The sequence below is a fragment of the Stegastes partitus genome, unplaced genomic scaffold (assembly GCF_000690725.1).
Source record: "Stegastes partitus isolate 25-593 unplaced genomic scaffold, Stegastes_partitus-1.0.2 Scaffold2256, whole genome shotgun sequence".
NCBI classification, from domain to species: domain Eukaryota; kingdom Metazoa; phylum Chordata; class Actinopteri; family Pomacentridae; genus Stegastes; species Stegastes partitus.
In genome coordinates, this window is record NW_007579987.1 from 25,331 (window position 1) to 42,128 (window position 16,798).

Sequence of the window (16,798 nt, forward strand, 5' to 3'; positions counted from 1 at the left end):
CCTGAATTATGGCTCAACAACAAGCGTACAATTTGGTAGTCAAAAGAAAGATGACGAGTGACAACTGCTAAGTAAGTTATGCCACTGTACAAGAACATGTAGGTGGCTGATATGCATTACTTTTGAGGTCAAAACAAGCCACAGTTATTTCTGTAGCACATTTAGAGCAACAGACCAAAGTACTTTTCAGATGCCAGAGTTTGTTTGTTGTAGTCCTGGTGTTCCCTCCATTCTGCTTATCTGACTGCTTCATCAGTCCTTTACATACATTTTTTAGGAAGGTGAGGAGGCTCAGGTGTATCTGATGTGTTTTTACCAGACAGCGACGATCTTAGAAAGCAGACAGGAGAGTAAAACGTTTGTAGAAGTTTGTAATACTGTAAAATACCTGAGGTGGAAACAGGACTGTCAGTTCCAGCAAGCGCTTTAATGCTATTCATGTTTATTCATAAACTAACATCTGAAATCATCAAATTTTTACAACAATTTCTGCACGACTGTCTCTGATTTACCTAAATATTTTATAGCATAAATTACCCATATTAATAAAGATGCTTGTTAAGTATCATGAGAAATAACAATGACAATTTCAGGTTTTTATTGTTAATATTTTTTGATATTGTCATTGAAACATAGCCGTAAATTTCAATGTGTGAAAAAAAGGTTGCTGAAATGTATCTTGGAATGTTTTTGATATGTCAATCTAAAATCTCACAGATACCTTTTTAAATATCTGTAGTTTAAAATAATTTTTTAAAAAAGCTTTGAGCAAATCAGAGTCGGTCGAGCAGAACGCTGGTGGCGATTTGAGATCAATAACTTCAATGATTTCAGCTGCTGAATCGGATTCTGTGATCTTTAATAAACTAGTAATAACAATAGATTTTATTCAGAATATTTACATGTTTTGATTTCTTCCGTCACATCTGATTTTTTAAAAAGATGTAATTGTTTATGTGTGTTATTTCTGTCTGTCACATGTTGTTGTCACTGATGTTCATGTATTAATCTGACCGCTGATACGCTGTGTGTCGGGAGTAGCTGGAAATCTTGTGTCTCTTCCTCACATCTCGCTTCCCTGCCGGCAAGATGCGAGGAAGAAACACAAGGGAGGAGCCGTGCTAGTCTAACGTAAAGCCCCCCCGTGGTGACGCCCTCCTCTCCTGCCAGGTTGAGCAGCTGAAGGAAGAGCTAACTCACAGCCAGTCAGAGAAGGAGGAGCTAAAGCAACGAGTCAGTGAGCTTCAGCAGGAGGTGTCTGCAGTAAGAGACGCACCTCGGTGTCTGTTTGCTCTGTCTTTTTCTTTCTTTCTTTCTTTCTTTCTTTCCGGACGGGCTGACGCTGCTTGAGCGGACTCCCAGTAGAATCCCAGTAGAATCACCGTGTTCTGACAGCAGCATAACAACTCAAATGTCCACAGTCCACACAACAGCTGACAACTGTATTATCTGAGATGTTGAGAGCAACGTATCCAGTCATGAAGTAAATTCTGTTGCTCTGCTGTGAGATATTGTCGTTGTTTTAGCATCATATTGTCAATCAAGCAGTCAAATTTGCACACATTGATCATCTTCCTGCAACTTAATGAAACAAAGCAGGGCCTGGGAAATTACAGAAGCCTAAAGTGAAGTGAAAAACATGTTCATATCTGAGTGTTAGGAAAATGTATGACCTTCTCCAAAGATGTGTTTTCACAGTCAGGTAAATTTCCTCACACAGTTCAGGAGGCCGTTTCTTTTCCATTCAGTGGCTGTTGACAGGATATAGTTGTTTCTAGCAGTCCGAACATCAAATCACAGAACTGCAGCAGAGACTCCAGCTGTGCTGTGCTACAGTTTGTGTATTTCTAACCTGTTTCTCTTCCTTCTTGCATGAGGATTCTCTCAGCTACTGGCTTAGATCCTTTAGCTAAAGGGGTTTGCTTGGGTTGGTTTTCATATGAGCGCTGTGTGGTTTGGGTCCATTCTTTCTATATTTTGTGTTAAAGTCACAGAACATAATGCCAAGAGAATTACATTTATTGGATTATTATGATAATTGAGGGCTGAAAGAATTGACCCCAACCCTTTAGCACCAATACATAGCTGAGAAATATCAACTTTAATACTGCACTGACTTCCACGTGTTTCTAACTGTTGTTTGCTTTTCAGGAGAGAAATTGAAAAATAATTTCTCTTATTTTTATTTTTTCTTCTTAAAAGGTTCCCATTGTGTGTAGATTATATTAACTTCATTAACTGACACAGTAAACGTTGTAGAAGGCCACTTCCACATTATGCACACTGCAATTAACAGTGTAAAATAATGTTGTTGTTTTTTTTCTTTATTTTCAAATTTTATTGGAAAAAATTAGGCCTATGACAAACATATCATATTTTCTTTAAAGAACTACTAGCTTGTGCCCTTTGAGCAAGGCAGTGAACACCACTTAGCAGCCCAGTGCTCAGTCACCACCAGCAGCTGGCTCTGCTTTTTAACCCTGTGAAGCCCAGCAGTTTTTTTAATGCTTTCACTGTTTTTCTCACTGTGGGCTCAATTTCACTGCAATAAATACAATTCTGCACCTCTGTGGAAACAACACAACCATGGAGAAGGAGAGAGAATGACATAGTTATAATGTCAGAAATCGTTTAATAAAAAATAAATAAATAAAAATGGATTTTTCTAATTATTTATTTTACAAAAAATTGAAAACATGATGTACAAAACTTTTCTAAGTGTCCCCACATCTTACCAATACTGAAACAGAAGATGACTTTACACACTGTAGATATTTTACCTCACAGTTTTAATTTGATTCTATATTGGCCTCCTTTCTGTTTTATGGAAACACAGCCTGCAGTTCAGCCCTGATTTTTTGTCACGTTGCAACTGAGTCACTAATGGCTTCACAGTTGCACCAGAACTGCAGTTTTTACAGAATCTTGTTTGTTTTTTGTCATATTTTAAAATGAGACATGTAGAATAAAACAATATCAACCAAATGGTACAATCTGACAGTCTTTCACAGTTTCTGGCTCTGATAAGTGGTGGCATTTTTTTCTTCATTATAACACATTTCAAACTCGCTGGTGGGTTTTGAGGTACAGAGGGTTAACGTGTATGTAATAGAAATGTCTGCCATGCTCCGTAAATGTTCCTTCCACTCTAAATACAGTTGTAAAGCAGAGATGACGCATTGCACTCTAATTCAAAATTCGTCTCTTAAAAGCTTTACCAGTCATTTCTGTCCACTGCTTATTATCGCTCATATTTCCTCTGTCACAGCTGGTCTTCTGTAGTTTGGAGGAATAGCTAAAACCTTAACACCCACCGTAGAACGAGCGCTCACTTTGTAAAGCTAGTAGTGGATTTTAATACATAAATATGTCATAAAAAAGCATGTGATGCTCTCCAGTACACATTCTGACTGGATCTTTCTTCTGTCCGTGTCCCGCTCTGTGTTTATGTTGTGTTTGTGTTGTTCAGATTGAACAGGCCAAGCAGGAGCTGAGTCGTAAGGACAGCGAGCTGTTGGGTCTCAGGACCAAACTGGACACTCTGAACAACCAGTTTTCTGACAGTAAACAACACGTGGATGTGCTCAAGGAGTCCCTCACTGCCAAGGAGCAGAGAGCTGCCATACTGCAGACCGAGGTTCACATCCTCTGTTTCTATACATTTCTTTTTGCTGCATGGTATCACTGATGTTTAGTTTGTGAATATTTATCTCCCCTGACTTGAACACATGTGTCTATATGCAGGTGGATGCTTTGCGTCTCCGTCTGGAAGAAAAGGAATCTCTTTTGTCTAAAAAGAGTCAGCAAATATCAGAGCTGACGGAGGAGAAAAGTACTCAGCAGGGAGAGATCACTGACCTTAAAGACATGCTGGACGTTAAGGAACGCAAAGTCAACGTCCTGCAGAAGAAGGTGAGCAGACTTTAGATTATATTCGCTTTTGTTACACCGCACTTCCTACGGCTGCTTTTTATCTTTTAAAAATTGCCATCATTTGTCAGAGCAACAACCTGTAGAAACAGGTAACTCCATTGTTGTAGATTTTCAGAAAACTTTTTGTTGTTGTTGTTTGCTTGAGATGATATCAATAAAACTGAAGTTGAGTGGATTTGACTCAGTAGAAATGACATGAAAAAAATAGAGATAACTTAAGTTTGATTGATATTGTCTCAGGTACAAGATGGAAAAGTGGGTTTTCTAAAGGTTTGTGAAGACGAGGTTTTCTGTTCTTGCAAATGAACTCTTCATTTAATCATCTGATTTTCAACTTTCCTTTCCTTTCCTTGAACTACTCAGCTGAGATGTAGTGTTTTGTTGGGAAATTAAACTTAAAAGTGATATTTCATACAAAATATGTTTTTCTACATGTGCCATTTTTAAAAAAATGCCTAAAACAAATAGTTTGGTCGTACCAGAATCTGTAAAAAAGAAAAATTCAGAATTCAAGGATTTCTTAGCCGAACTGCAGGCACTCAAAGTTGTTGATTCCATTTTTTTTCCTTAAATTTTTGCAAGATAAACAATCAAGGACATTCAGCTTTTTTTTCTTTTACTTTGTCTTACTGCACAGAAAACATTTATAAGTTCTCTCTACTTCTAGCCATGGTTGTGCTGTTTCTGTAGAGGTGCAGGACTTTATATTGTAGTAAGAAATGAGCCAATAATGAGTAAAATGTGACAGAAAAGCTGAGAAACTGCTTTGAGTTCATAACTCACCGTCTCTCAAGCTCATTCATGCTGATAGAAGTTCGCTTGTGCTGAGAATGTGTCGTCATGTGAAGCTTTCACCACTAGATGGGGCTGTAAGACAGTGAGTAGGCTGAAGCCGAAGCAGACAGACGCTCAGGGAGACAGATGAGCAGGAAGACAGATAATGTAGGTACTCGGGAAACCAGAGTCACTGATGTTTTCTGAATATTTTCCCCACTTTTCAATATGTACTTTTGTGTGTGAGTATCTCTGGGGCGATGCTGTCAGTTAGATGGATGGGCCGGAGTGACCTCTTGTCTTTGCTGTCTGCTTCACACACACACAATCCACTGTCATCCTGACAGGAGTTAGTCAGATATGTGCTTTCAGAAAGAGAAGCAGAGGAGGCAATAACACACACACACACACACACTGTAGCGGTTTTGAACACTAGATAGGATGGATGCAGGCTGAGGAAGGAGTCTGGCAATCATTTAGACAGCAACATCTTACAAATTAAGTGCAAACATGACAGCCAACAATTCAACTTCTTCATTTTTCCTCCTCTCCCTGTCCCACTAGTTGTCTATCGCAGAGACGGCGTGCAGATAATTGATAAAGACAATCAAGCAGACAGACATAAAGCAAGACGGGGAGGGGGAGGAGAGAGACAGGGTGTGTTTAAATTCAGATGCATACTAATGAGTTCCTCTTGTTTAATAAATGATGACCTCTGGCGTCTTCAAATAGAATACAGTCCGGTGTCTGAGAGGGAGGCTGCTGACTCCTCCTTGATCTCATCTGAGCTTGATTTCCTAATTTCTTGCCCCTGTTTTTTAAGCACATAAGCTAAAAATACATCCTCTCCTCCTCGTGTTTTTGTCTGGCGTTTGTTGTGACCAGCGAGGCTATATTAACGATTAATGGCGAAGGTATTTACGTGATCTCCCGTCGTTGCCTTCGCTTTGTTGTTAAACGCAATCTTCTGTTATTTGTGAAGGAACACTGTGACCTAGAGGAGGAGAAAGCTCAGCTGGTTGTTGTTTTGTTAACATATTCCAGTTCATTATCACAGACAATTTTGGGACTAAAATAGGACGGCAATGAGTGTGTGTGCGCTTATGTACATGTGTGTCTGTGTGTGTGTGTGTGTGTGTGTGTGTGTGTGTGTGTGAGCCATCCAGCAGTTGTCAGTTTCAGGAAATGCAGACGGGATCAAAGCGTCTCGCTGCCTCTCAATGTCAAGTGTGTGCGTTCATGTGTGTGTGCGTGAGGGCGAGCGAGTGAGGAGGAGGATGTGTCAGTCAAGCTGTCAGGTCAACGGTTGATTAATGAGGTGCTGGAAATGTTTTACTGTATGAGCGCACCCACACACACACACACACACACACACACACACACACTCGCACTCTCCGCAGTTCTGTAAATGTGTGTGTCTCACCTGCAGTGGAGTCAAAGGTTACATACCAATCTGACTTTCTTTTTTTTAGCCAGAGGTTGTCAATCACTTGATTTCCTTTCTCTCAAGCAAAAGAAGGGACAGAGAAACAGAAATTTTGCAACTTTTACCATCCAAGCTCACAGATTAAAGGTCCCATGTGGTGAGAATGCGTTGTTTTTGTTTTTTGTGGTTGTTATAAACTCGGAAATGGAAAGTCAGAGCTGTTAAGATATTAGGATTTTTAGAGAGCTTTACAGGCCACTAAGAATTTCAGTGAACTGCTCAAACTTTTCCTAATCCTGCCCTCTCACTGCCCACTGCCACTAGGTGAATCAGTCCAAAAGCACAGCTGCCTCACAGGTTTGTTTTCTTTCCAGAGCTGCTTCTGCTAACTCTAAAATGTCTCAGCCACAAGCAAAGCACACTGCTGTTGGTTGCAAGAGCGAACAAAAGAGTCTTAATGCACTCCCAGCATCTGAGGACCTGAAGATCTCTTGGATTACTTTTATTTTTGATGACAATTTCACCGCAACAAGCAGAAAATTCGTAGAGTTAGCATGTTGTGGGCTAATGTTGCTCGTGCTCACATTAGTTTTGATCGTACGTTCGCAGGTCAGATCTCTGTGGAAACTGTAAAGCTGAGGGACATTGAGAAATAGTGGAAACTTTAAGACCAATTTGAAACCAATAAACAAGGACTTGGTGGGCTGCTATGTTTTCGTGTCACCTGCTGTGCTTCACTGAAACTCAGCCAGTGTTTACATCTGTTTGCTTCTCTCCTGCTCTCTGTGCTCACATGAACTGCATTTTAATACCACCGAATTCCCAATAAAGGTGTTGTCATTTATATGTTTTTCTGTTTCTGTTGTCAGACAATGGAATGAGTATAAAATCGTATCTAAAACACTTTACCCAATGAGACTACATGTTAAACTGTAGTCACATCAGAGCCATTACCACGATGCTGCTCTGACAAACTCACCAAACCCTACTTTAAAACATTGGCTGTGCTGTGAATTCAGCAAATTATGATGTAAAATTATCACTCAGAGAGAAAGTTAGAAGTGACAGTAAGTCCTGGTTTCACACACTCACAGTTATTGTCTGTGTCAATGGCATCACAGGTGCAGAGAGAGTCTTCTTCCTCAAGTGTAGAGCAGACAGCATTCAAAGCTACACAAACTAAAACTTGAAGTTACACCGTCATGGTAAAATGAAATATCTTTGCAGTATTTTGAGCTAAAAAGAAATGAACGACACATTCTGTGGATATGTGAGACTTTCATTAATTTGCTGAAAAGAGGCACAATATGGGAACTTTAAATACGCTTCCCATGTCTTTCCTCTCCCCTCAATGCCTTATTTCTGTACTGGTCAACCTTTTGTTCCCTTCTTTTCTTAATGAACACCACAAAGTTGACATAACTCCTTATCTTTGTCTGAGATCTCTCTCGCTCTCTCACAGACACACACACACAAGCTTGTACTTCTTTGTGTTCGACCCTCAGTGGCATAATTTATTCCCTAGCCCCTTACCCCAACTTTAACCACCACAACTCTCCCTAATTTTAACTCTGCAGCCAAGTCTGAACCCTCAAACAGCCTTGAATGGTTCATGCTAAAGCGAGGACTCACTTTCCAAAACTGTACTCACTTGGCAATGTCTAAAAGTCAAGTTGGTCCTCACATGGATAGACGAACAAGTACAAACACACATATGTGCATGCACAGAGACACACATACGCACACTTTGTGGGTTCAGGGAAAGAGTGACTCCTTCAGTTATTTCTGCTGATTTGGTGTTTTAACAGAAAATGAATCTGCTACCAAATCGCTGTGAGAGGACACGGGGGGGAGAGAGAGACGGGGAGAAAGAGGGGGAGGCAGAGAGTGTGTATTTAGAGAAAGGGTTAAAGGTAGCACAGCTTAGTGAGAAAGTTTATATTTGACAGAAACGCTCAGTTTTTTTTTTTTATGCGCTGAAATTTGTAGACGGAATTACATTAGGGCCCGTTTACAAGAGATTGTTTGACATAATAGCAAGCAGAGACTTAGAATGTAGAATTCATCTGCTTTGAGAGGAAACAGGATAGAAAACAGAAGGAATGCAGAAGAGAGAAATGGAAAATACAATGGGAAAAAAGCTCTAGGTGTTATTCTGTGTGAATGTTTAATGGCTGTCAGGTAAACTAATGGATGTGAAAAAGAGTAGGTTCACTTGTTAGCTCAAGTCGTCTTCAAATGGAGATCTAACATGAGTGGCGTCACAAACAACATGCCCTTAAATCAAACAGGCCTTATGTCTCACATTTAGATATCTGTTATATGATTCTATTATTGCATTGTCAAGTTGATTTTATTAATGTGTAACTCACTTCCAGAACCCAGAAACAAGTAGCTTGGTTTGAAAAACAGAAAAAAAAGTCAGATTTTTAACATCAGATGGTCCTTGCATCACATTTCTAAGCTTAAAATCACTAAAATGAAAAATCATCAACATCCCATTATTCCACTCTTTTAAAAATTGCCCAACAAATAAAATGTTGGTTCTCAACAGATTTTGTAAATAAAACAAAACAAAAACAAAAAACTAAACTAAACTAAAAATTCTGCCCTCCTTGACGTAACTGAAAACTCATAGGTGGCAAAAAAAAAACCCAAAAAACAATTTAAAGTGATAAAATATGTACAGTACATACTTTTTGTCCTTTCTTCTTATCATTACTACCACTGTGTTTTATTGCTGTAACAAAGACAAAAGCCCACAGCGAGTAAAAATGTGACGGCAACAAAACATGCCCAGAAACTGCTGAGATTTATTTAAATAAATAATCTAAACCTTTATAGTTTATTACTGTTACAAGTGAGCGTCAACCAGGCAGCGTTTTTAAGACAATATATGACAAAGCTTTTTATAGATGAACCGGTATCTGCATATATAATTTTCCAGACTATAAAAACATACAGTTACAATAAACAAAAGAGCAAAAGTAGAACATTAAATAAATGTCTGTTCAGAATACAGCTTACCTGTATCACACTACGTAATCCATGCTTAGTTTACTGCAGTGTATAACTGGAAAAAACAAAAAAGTTTTAATTTTTATAGACTTCACTTTGGTATCTTTGAGTCTTGTTCCTTTTATCGGCTGTTGTTTATAGTTGGTGTTTAAAATTTCATGTGCACAAGTTCAGCATCATGTAGCTTTATTTCGTAGCACCTGCTCCGCTACTTTATTTTGGCTGCGTCTGACTGCATAAACCTGCCAAGAACATATCATTCAGTGGCCAGCAGGTGAATTATACATCAAAAACAACACAGCTGATGAGTGTTTCTGTTCTTTTGTCTGTGCAGATAGAGAACCTCCAGGATCAGCTGCGGGATAAAGAGAAACAGCTGAGCGGCCTGAAAGACAGAGTCAAGTCTTTGCAGACGGACACTTCCAACACAGACACTGCACTGGGAACACTGGAGGAGGCTTTGGCCGAGAAGGTACACACACACACACACACACACAGCACGTCCACCCATCGCTGGTCAACCTCAGGTCAACTCTCGAGCAAGGTTACATTAATAAAACCTCTATGAGCAAAACCGCCGACCACCCACGCGATGACCAAATGACTCTGGATAAATGGAAATGAACCAATAATCACACTGGCTGTTTCATTATTAAATCGTTCACAGCCTGTGTTCATAAAAGATTAGGAACTGTCCAACACGCAGCCACATGGCTCGGAGTAGCTCATCGGTCGCTGTTTGGTCTGAACGTTCAGCCACAAAACATCACAGAACCTCCTGTTTTATGGTTCTTCTAGGCTGCTCTCTGCGGGGACTCGACCCTGAATCTGGGAAGCTAACCAATGACACTTACACCAGCGAACCGCCTCAACGTGTTTGATGAGAATATATTTTCGTACTGTTGTGCGTGATTATGTTACCAACTCAATCTCCTTTGCGCTTGCACACGCACAGGAAACAGGGCTATTAATTGTCCAGTGACTAATATTTTGGGTGTCAGCTAGATGTGTGAGTGTTGGCAGCGCAATGCAGCCGACGACTCCTGCTTCACTCAAACAACTTTCACAAGCTTTTTTTTCTCCTCCCTTCATTTTTATTGTTTTGGTGCCTTTTGATATATTTCGTCTGTAGCTTTCTTCTGTTTCCATCATTGCCTCCTTTTCCTGCTTTCTTTTCTTTTTTTAGCACTTTTTCTGAAACATACTGTTTTTTGCATCGTGAGTGATACATTTCAAAGCAAAATAAGGAAAAGTTTCATGCAGTATATGTAAAGAGTCATTATAAACATGTATGTTTTCAAGTATTTTAATCATAGATTGTATAAAAGACGTAGCAACTGGCCCCAAAAAATGAAGCCAAGTGTCAAAAACCTACGTCCACTAGCTGCTGGCTCCAAAAAGCCCTGGCTCCCATAGACTGGAATTGGAAAAGAAGTGATCACAGATCACGAAATACTGCATTCCTACAGCTCAGGATTTTGTTCTTATTAGTTTTCATGGTCAAGTCCAGAGATCAGGTGGCCAATCTGAAAATAAATCAATACTGAATTTTTAAAAAATTGTCAACATTTTGCGGGGCAAGGGCCGTGGCTGGCTTGATTGACAGTCGGCAGCGACGATACAGATGAAGCGAGCAGAAGGCGGTAAATGTGGGCGGGCAGAGAGGGCCCGCCTCTCAATCCGTCTGACCAATCACTGCTCCTATGGCTCCGCCCCCCTCCGACGATTTTTACGTCACTGGCTCCAAAAATCCAAGATGTCAACCAGGAAGTAGCAAAACCCTGGCTTCATTTTCTCAGTGCAGAAACCAACAGGTGACGTCATGGTAGCTACGTCCATCTTTTATACAGTCTATGATTTTAATGCTTCATGAACACACAGCATGGATATACAGCATTTTTAACCCCCTACCCCTGCAGTAGAAACTGCATTCCTTTACCTTTAACCCAAACTGAACTCTAATGTGAGCAGAAAAAAACAGTAGTTTAACTGAGTGGTTGTTTATCATAAAATCATAAAACTGCTTTCATTGTTGATTTTTTATTTATTAAAACCAAAATGCAAACATTTTTCTGGGTCCAGCCTCTCAAATGTGACATATTAACACTGAATTGCTTTGGTTTTGAACAACTCGACACAATTTTTTTTGGCCCAAAAATGAATCAATTGTTTACTTAAGAATACTTTTGGTAAATTGAAAAATAATGAACATCATCACTATAAACTAGTGATGCACGATATTAAAATTTCTGGCCGATACCGATACCCGATATTAAGATTTCTGATATCGCCGATAACTGATATTACCGATGTCGATATTCAATTTCTGTTCACACCGAAGAATAAGTATAAGTAAGCACCGTGAGAACGTGAAGACTATTCACAAGAAGCCCATACCAAGTAAGACCACATAGTCTTCTTTATTACTTAACCAAAGTAAAGCATATTTAAACATATTTTAACATATTTTAACATATTTAACGTTCAAGTCCAGGAACATTTAATTAAAAATATTGATGAAATAGCAGCAATATCGAATGTAGAGACAAAGGCAGTAATGTTAGACAATCACTGGTTTTTCACATTGGCTAAATTTGTTCATCGGACTGATGCCGATATATCGAAAAAAAATATCGTCCAATACCGACATGATCTCCGATATATCGTGCATCCCTACTATATACCCCTAATTCCAACCTTAAACATACAACTAAACCCTGCCCAATGTGTCATAACTCGGTCCTCACAAAGATAGACAGCCTTTCGGTTTTTTGTGTTGCTTTCGTACGTGTGAACTTTTGTACTTTTGCTTGAACTGGCCCCTGTGTTGTTCTGTAGCTACAGAGATCGACTATTGTGTTTTAGTGGTTGTGAATTTTACATCTCGTGCCAAAACATATTACGCGTCTCAAATCACTGTTGGCTGTTAGATCCTGTCAGAGCTGCCATGTACATAAAGTTTAATGCGACTGTTATTAGTATAGAAACTTGATACTGAGTAACTGTGAATGACTGCTGGAGTGTATGAGGTGATTTTATTCTCTGTCTGTTGCTCTTTTTCCATCACTGACTCTACCTCCACTACCTTTTTCCACTTCCTTCGCTCTCTCTCGTCTATCCTTTCCTGCCCTTCTATCCCTCCATCCTCTCCTCCTCCTCCTCCTCCTCCTCCTCCTCCTCCTCCTCCATCATATCCAGGAGCGAATCATCGACCGGTTGAAGGACCAGCGTGAAAGGGAGGAGAAAGAAAAGGGGGACGAGATGGAGTCCAGCAAAAAGGAGCTGAAAGAGCTGAGGGAGAAAGTCTCCCTGCTGCAGGCTGACCTGGCTGACCGCGAGGTAGAACACACACTAATGAATCCACAAACACACACACACATCCATATTTGTGCTGTAAGTCAGAAAAAACACACACACACACACTCCCTCTCTCTTCTCTCCCGCTCTGTGTTCCTGTCAAGACAACGTGATTGATCTATCACTGTAGAACAGACCTCGAATCCTCCCAAGGTCCTCGCGCTGAAGGACAACTATGATAACACAGTCATGTTTCCTTGACAACAAAATGCAAAGGCTCACAACCGACGGAAACAGTGATCAGAGCCGGATTCTTCTCGCTGTGACCTTTGTGATTCGTACAAAACACCACAGCAGAGGCAGAGAGGGAGAAACAGAGAATGACAAAGCAGTTTCAGGTTCTGTCTCCTCTTTATTCACCCTGCTGCAGTTGGGCAGCACTGTAGGAAAGTTCCGACTAACCACTTCAGGAAAACAAATGTTTTAACACAATGTCCCTCAAGAACAGGTGCAAGCCCAGTTCTGCTTTTTGTAATAATGCCCATCCCATAAAAAAAAAACAAAGTGTAGAAATAAAAGATCCAGACGTCAAATCAGAACCACAACAATCACCAAAATGGCACCATTTCTATTAGGGCAGGGTTTGGCACCATTATGAATCTCTAAACACTCTAAACTAATCTACAACTGAACTTTCAGATGTCTCTAATCTGGCGTTAAACCATAAGACTAACTGACCAGTTATTTTTAACCCTTTGAACTCCTGTCACATTTTTACTTTCCACTCCAATATAAAGTCCTGCACCTCTTTGGAAGCAGCACAACCACGGCTAGAAGCAGAAAGAACCTACATACGTCTTCTGCCATATAATAAAGATATAATGCCATAAATGATAAAGTAAAGAAAAAAAAAAGTTAAACAATCTAGAATCAACATGTACAACACTTCTCCCAGTGCTACCACTACTGGATAGAAAATGTTGACTTTACAAGCTTTAGATATTTTATTACTTGCAGTATGAATTTGTTCCTACGGAGTCTGTCAGGAAAAAGCTCCAAGACTGGTGTCACAAAAGATATATTTCAAACCCAAACTACAAAGAGATCCTGCAGCGTTTGCTTCATTCAAAAAGAGGCGAGAGTTGTGGCAGGACAAGTCGTGGCTGCTTCACCATGACAACGGGCCTGCTCACAATGCCCGGAGCATCCCACAGTTCCTGGCTGAGAAGAACATCTCCGTGCTGGAGCAACCTCCCTACTCACCCCACCTGGCTCCGTGGGATTTTTTTTGTCTTCCCCAAGCTCAAGGGGGTCATCAAGGGGACCTGTTTTGAAGACGTGGACGACATCAAGATGGCTGTGACGACGGAGCTGAGGAGGATCCTGGAATAATCCTTCCAGGAGTGCATGGCGGCAGAGAAGGCTGGGGAAGTGTGTTAGACTCCAGGGGGATGACTTCGAAGTAGAAAACTTAGTTTATAGTTTGGATTTGAATTATATCTTTTGTGACACCAGTCCTGACACTTTTCTGACATTTTTAGGCTTATATTTGGTTAAATTTTCAGACACGACATGTTATCAGTTCTGATGATTCTCCCTGGTTGTACACTTCCTGTCTATGACTTCTTTTTTTTTTTAAATTGTATAAATTCTTGCCACAAATGCATTTCAGAATATACTTCTAAAGACTCGCAAATTTCATGTAAGGACACACACAAACATTCAGTGCACACTTCTTGGTTTGTCTTTAGTTGTGCTTGAACAAATGACTGACAAAACTCTCATATGTGGACACACTTATAAATATATATGTAACACCACAAATTGATGTTTTCACATTTTCACTTGTGTGTGACGTAATAATGTCTGTACTGACGTTGTGCACCGCTTATAGTACGAGAGTCGCATTGATCTTCTCATCAATATGTCAACAAGAGCTGTTTCTTCAAAGGGGTCATTATGCTGCTGTTGTTGTGAACAGTCCTTTGCGCTTTTTCTGACTTCAGCCTTTCATCTAATTTTAGAGATTGTTGGCTCATAAAACCTGTTACAGTCCTGTTTTATAATTTGAGGAATACATGGGAAAACTCCCTGAGAAAACAAGCATTCCTCTGTACAGTGCTAAACGCAGATGTGAGGTTTGTCTAACAACAGTAGTGTATACGCGTGCCTAAATATAATCCGAGTAAGCAGCAAGGTTCCTCCGACCGAAGCCCAGTCAAACATGATGAACCGTAGTCTGGAGTTGGTATTGTCAGTCAAGGGTAAAATTACACGTCTGAGTGTCTCTCCTTCTGGTCTCGCTGGTTTCTGTTTCACTGCCCCTACCAAAAGAGGAAAAGACCAGAAAAGAAAGGGAGAGCGAGACTTCACGGGTGGAGGGATTGAGCCTGAGAACAGAGGCAGGTCAGGGGGAAACATTATGATGACTAAGGAAGAGTCTCTCATGAGCTCTGGAGGAACACCTGAAAGGATAATTCTGGGTGATTGGCAACTTGGTTTTATTATATATGATTGATAAGAATTCCTATCTGTAGTAATAGCATTGTATTTGTAAGGTAAACCTTTTTTTTGTTCATACCTCATACCAAAGTGGTAAAGAGGCTTATGGCAAATACCCTGTTATAATCATACAATAGGACAGGGGTGTCCAGTCCTGGTCCTGGAGGGCCACAACCCTGCATGTTTCTCTCTTCCAACACATCTGATTCAGATGATCAGCTCATCATCAAGCTCTGCAGAAGCCTGATAACGATCCTGATCATTTGAATCAGGTGTGTTGGAAGAGGGAAACATGCAGGATTGTGGCCCTCGAGGACCAGGACTGGACACCCCTGCAATAGGAAATGAGAAACAAATAAAACCAGAGTTGTAATAAACCACAATTATCCTTTAAGCGGCGTTAGTAACGAGACAGTGGATCCAGGCAGATTGACCCCAGTGAAGCTGTGCTATTATCTTCTTTGCTGTCAGTCTGTGTCTGACTCTCTTACACTTTTTTTTTTATACTTCTTTTTTTTCTATCCAGACGTCAGTGTTGGATCTGAAGGAGAAGGCTTCTTCTTTAGCCTCCTCGACTCTGAAGAAGGACAACAGGCTGAAAAGTCTGGAAATCAGCCTCGAGCAGAAGAGAGAGGAGTGCATCAAACTGGAGAATCAACTGAAGAAGGTTAGCTGGAAAGTGGAATAAGGAATCATTTGTAAAGTCAAAAAGCTTAAAATCTTCTTCGTCTTAGACTGTATTTGGACTGAAGCAGGTGGAAGTTTTTAGGCTTAATAATGACTAACAATTAAACAGTATTATCTATTACATGAAACTCAGTGGAGACAGAAACACTAGACAGACACACAGCATCTCTTTCTCCCCTTTTTGTTTTTTCCCTTAACTGGTATCCAACAGAGCCGACTGCTGTTGTGTTTGTGTGTGTATGTGTGCTTCCATATCACATATTCTCTCCCACACAGCAGCTCATAAAGTAGTGTGTGTGTGTGTGACGACTTGCTGACAGCCTTACAGTCATTTTCACAGACTGGAGAAGACAGCAGCTCCACCACACCCTGAATGTATATGTAGGTCTACGAGGGTATGTGCCTTATGATGTATGTGTGACAAACACATAGAGGGGGAATGTGTATGAAGGCGTCAATGGATGCCGTTTCTCCCATCATACTTTATTTCTAGTCTTTTTCTTTTACCAAATAGCTGGAAAAAAGGCATTCTGCATGTGACATGAGTGTGTGATGTTTCTTTCTTTCTTTCTTTCGTTATTTGTCTTTCTCTCTCTTTCCTCCACCCAGATCTTCTTATATCGTCAGACACCCAAACATTTCCTCTCCACATAAAGACCCGTAAAAACTGTTGCACACTTCCAAAACTAATAGGGTTTATGCATTGTGGGACCGAGGCGTGTGCGCACACACACACACAAAGTCGATCCGTCCCAAGAGCAACATTTGCTTCTGGGAAACACACACAGCTGTTCTAACCTCTAAGCTGGTTATAACTTGTTTTATTTTTCTTTGTTTTATTTCACTTCTTGTTCGTTTTCTGTATCTTCTGTGGAGCTGAGCAAAACAGAGCGAAGAAGAAAGTCACACACTTTAATTATTATTTTTTAATTAGTCACCTTTTTATGTTAATGCTAATCTTTACACAAAGCAGAATTATGTGGGTTTTCTTGTTTTGTGTGTCAGTGAGCCAGACCAAAGTGCTTAGTCTTCAACTTATTAATAACATAATTTCACTGGTGACACACCATTTATGCCACAAAACATCAGTCTCATACTTGGATTTATAGCCATTAAAATCTGCCTCAGCTGTACTGGTATGTATTTAGTGCTAATCATGGT

The 16,798-nt window shown here is 40.2% G+C and overlaps 1 protein-coding gene across 1 annotated transcript in view; it reads left to right on the forward strand.

The window, feature by feature from the left end:
• LOC103374484 (ELKS/Rab6-interacting/CAST family member 1-like) overlaps nt 1-16,798 on the forward strand; it is a gene marked incomplete at its 3' end in the record, with an annotated part of 47,384 nt that overhangs the window by 10,226 nt on the left and 20,360 nt on the right. Inside the window, exons 6-11 of the mRNA XM_008304570.1 lie at nt 1,171-1,263; nt 3,470-3,637; nt 3,745-3,912; nt 9,486-9,623; nt 12,350-12,490; nt 15,477-15,617. Coding sequence (XP_008302792.1) covers nt 1,171-1,263; nt 3,470-3,637; nt 3,745-3,912; nt 9,486-9,623; nt 12,350-12,490; nt 15,477-15,617 — 849 coding nt within the window. The remainder of the gene's footprint in view (nt 1-1,170; nt 1,264-3,469; nt 3,638-3,744; nt 3,913-9,485; nt 9,624-12,349; nt 12,491-15,476; nt 15,618-16,798) is intronic.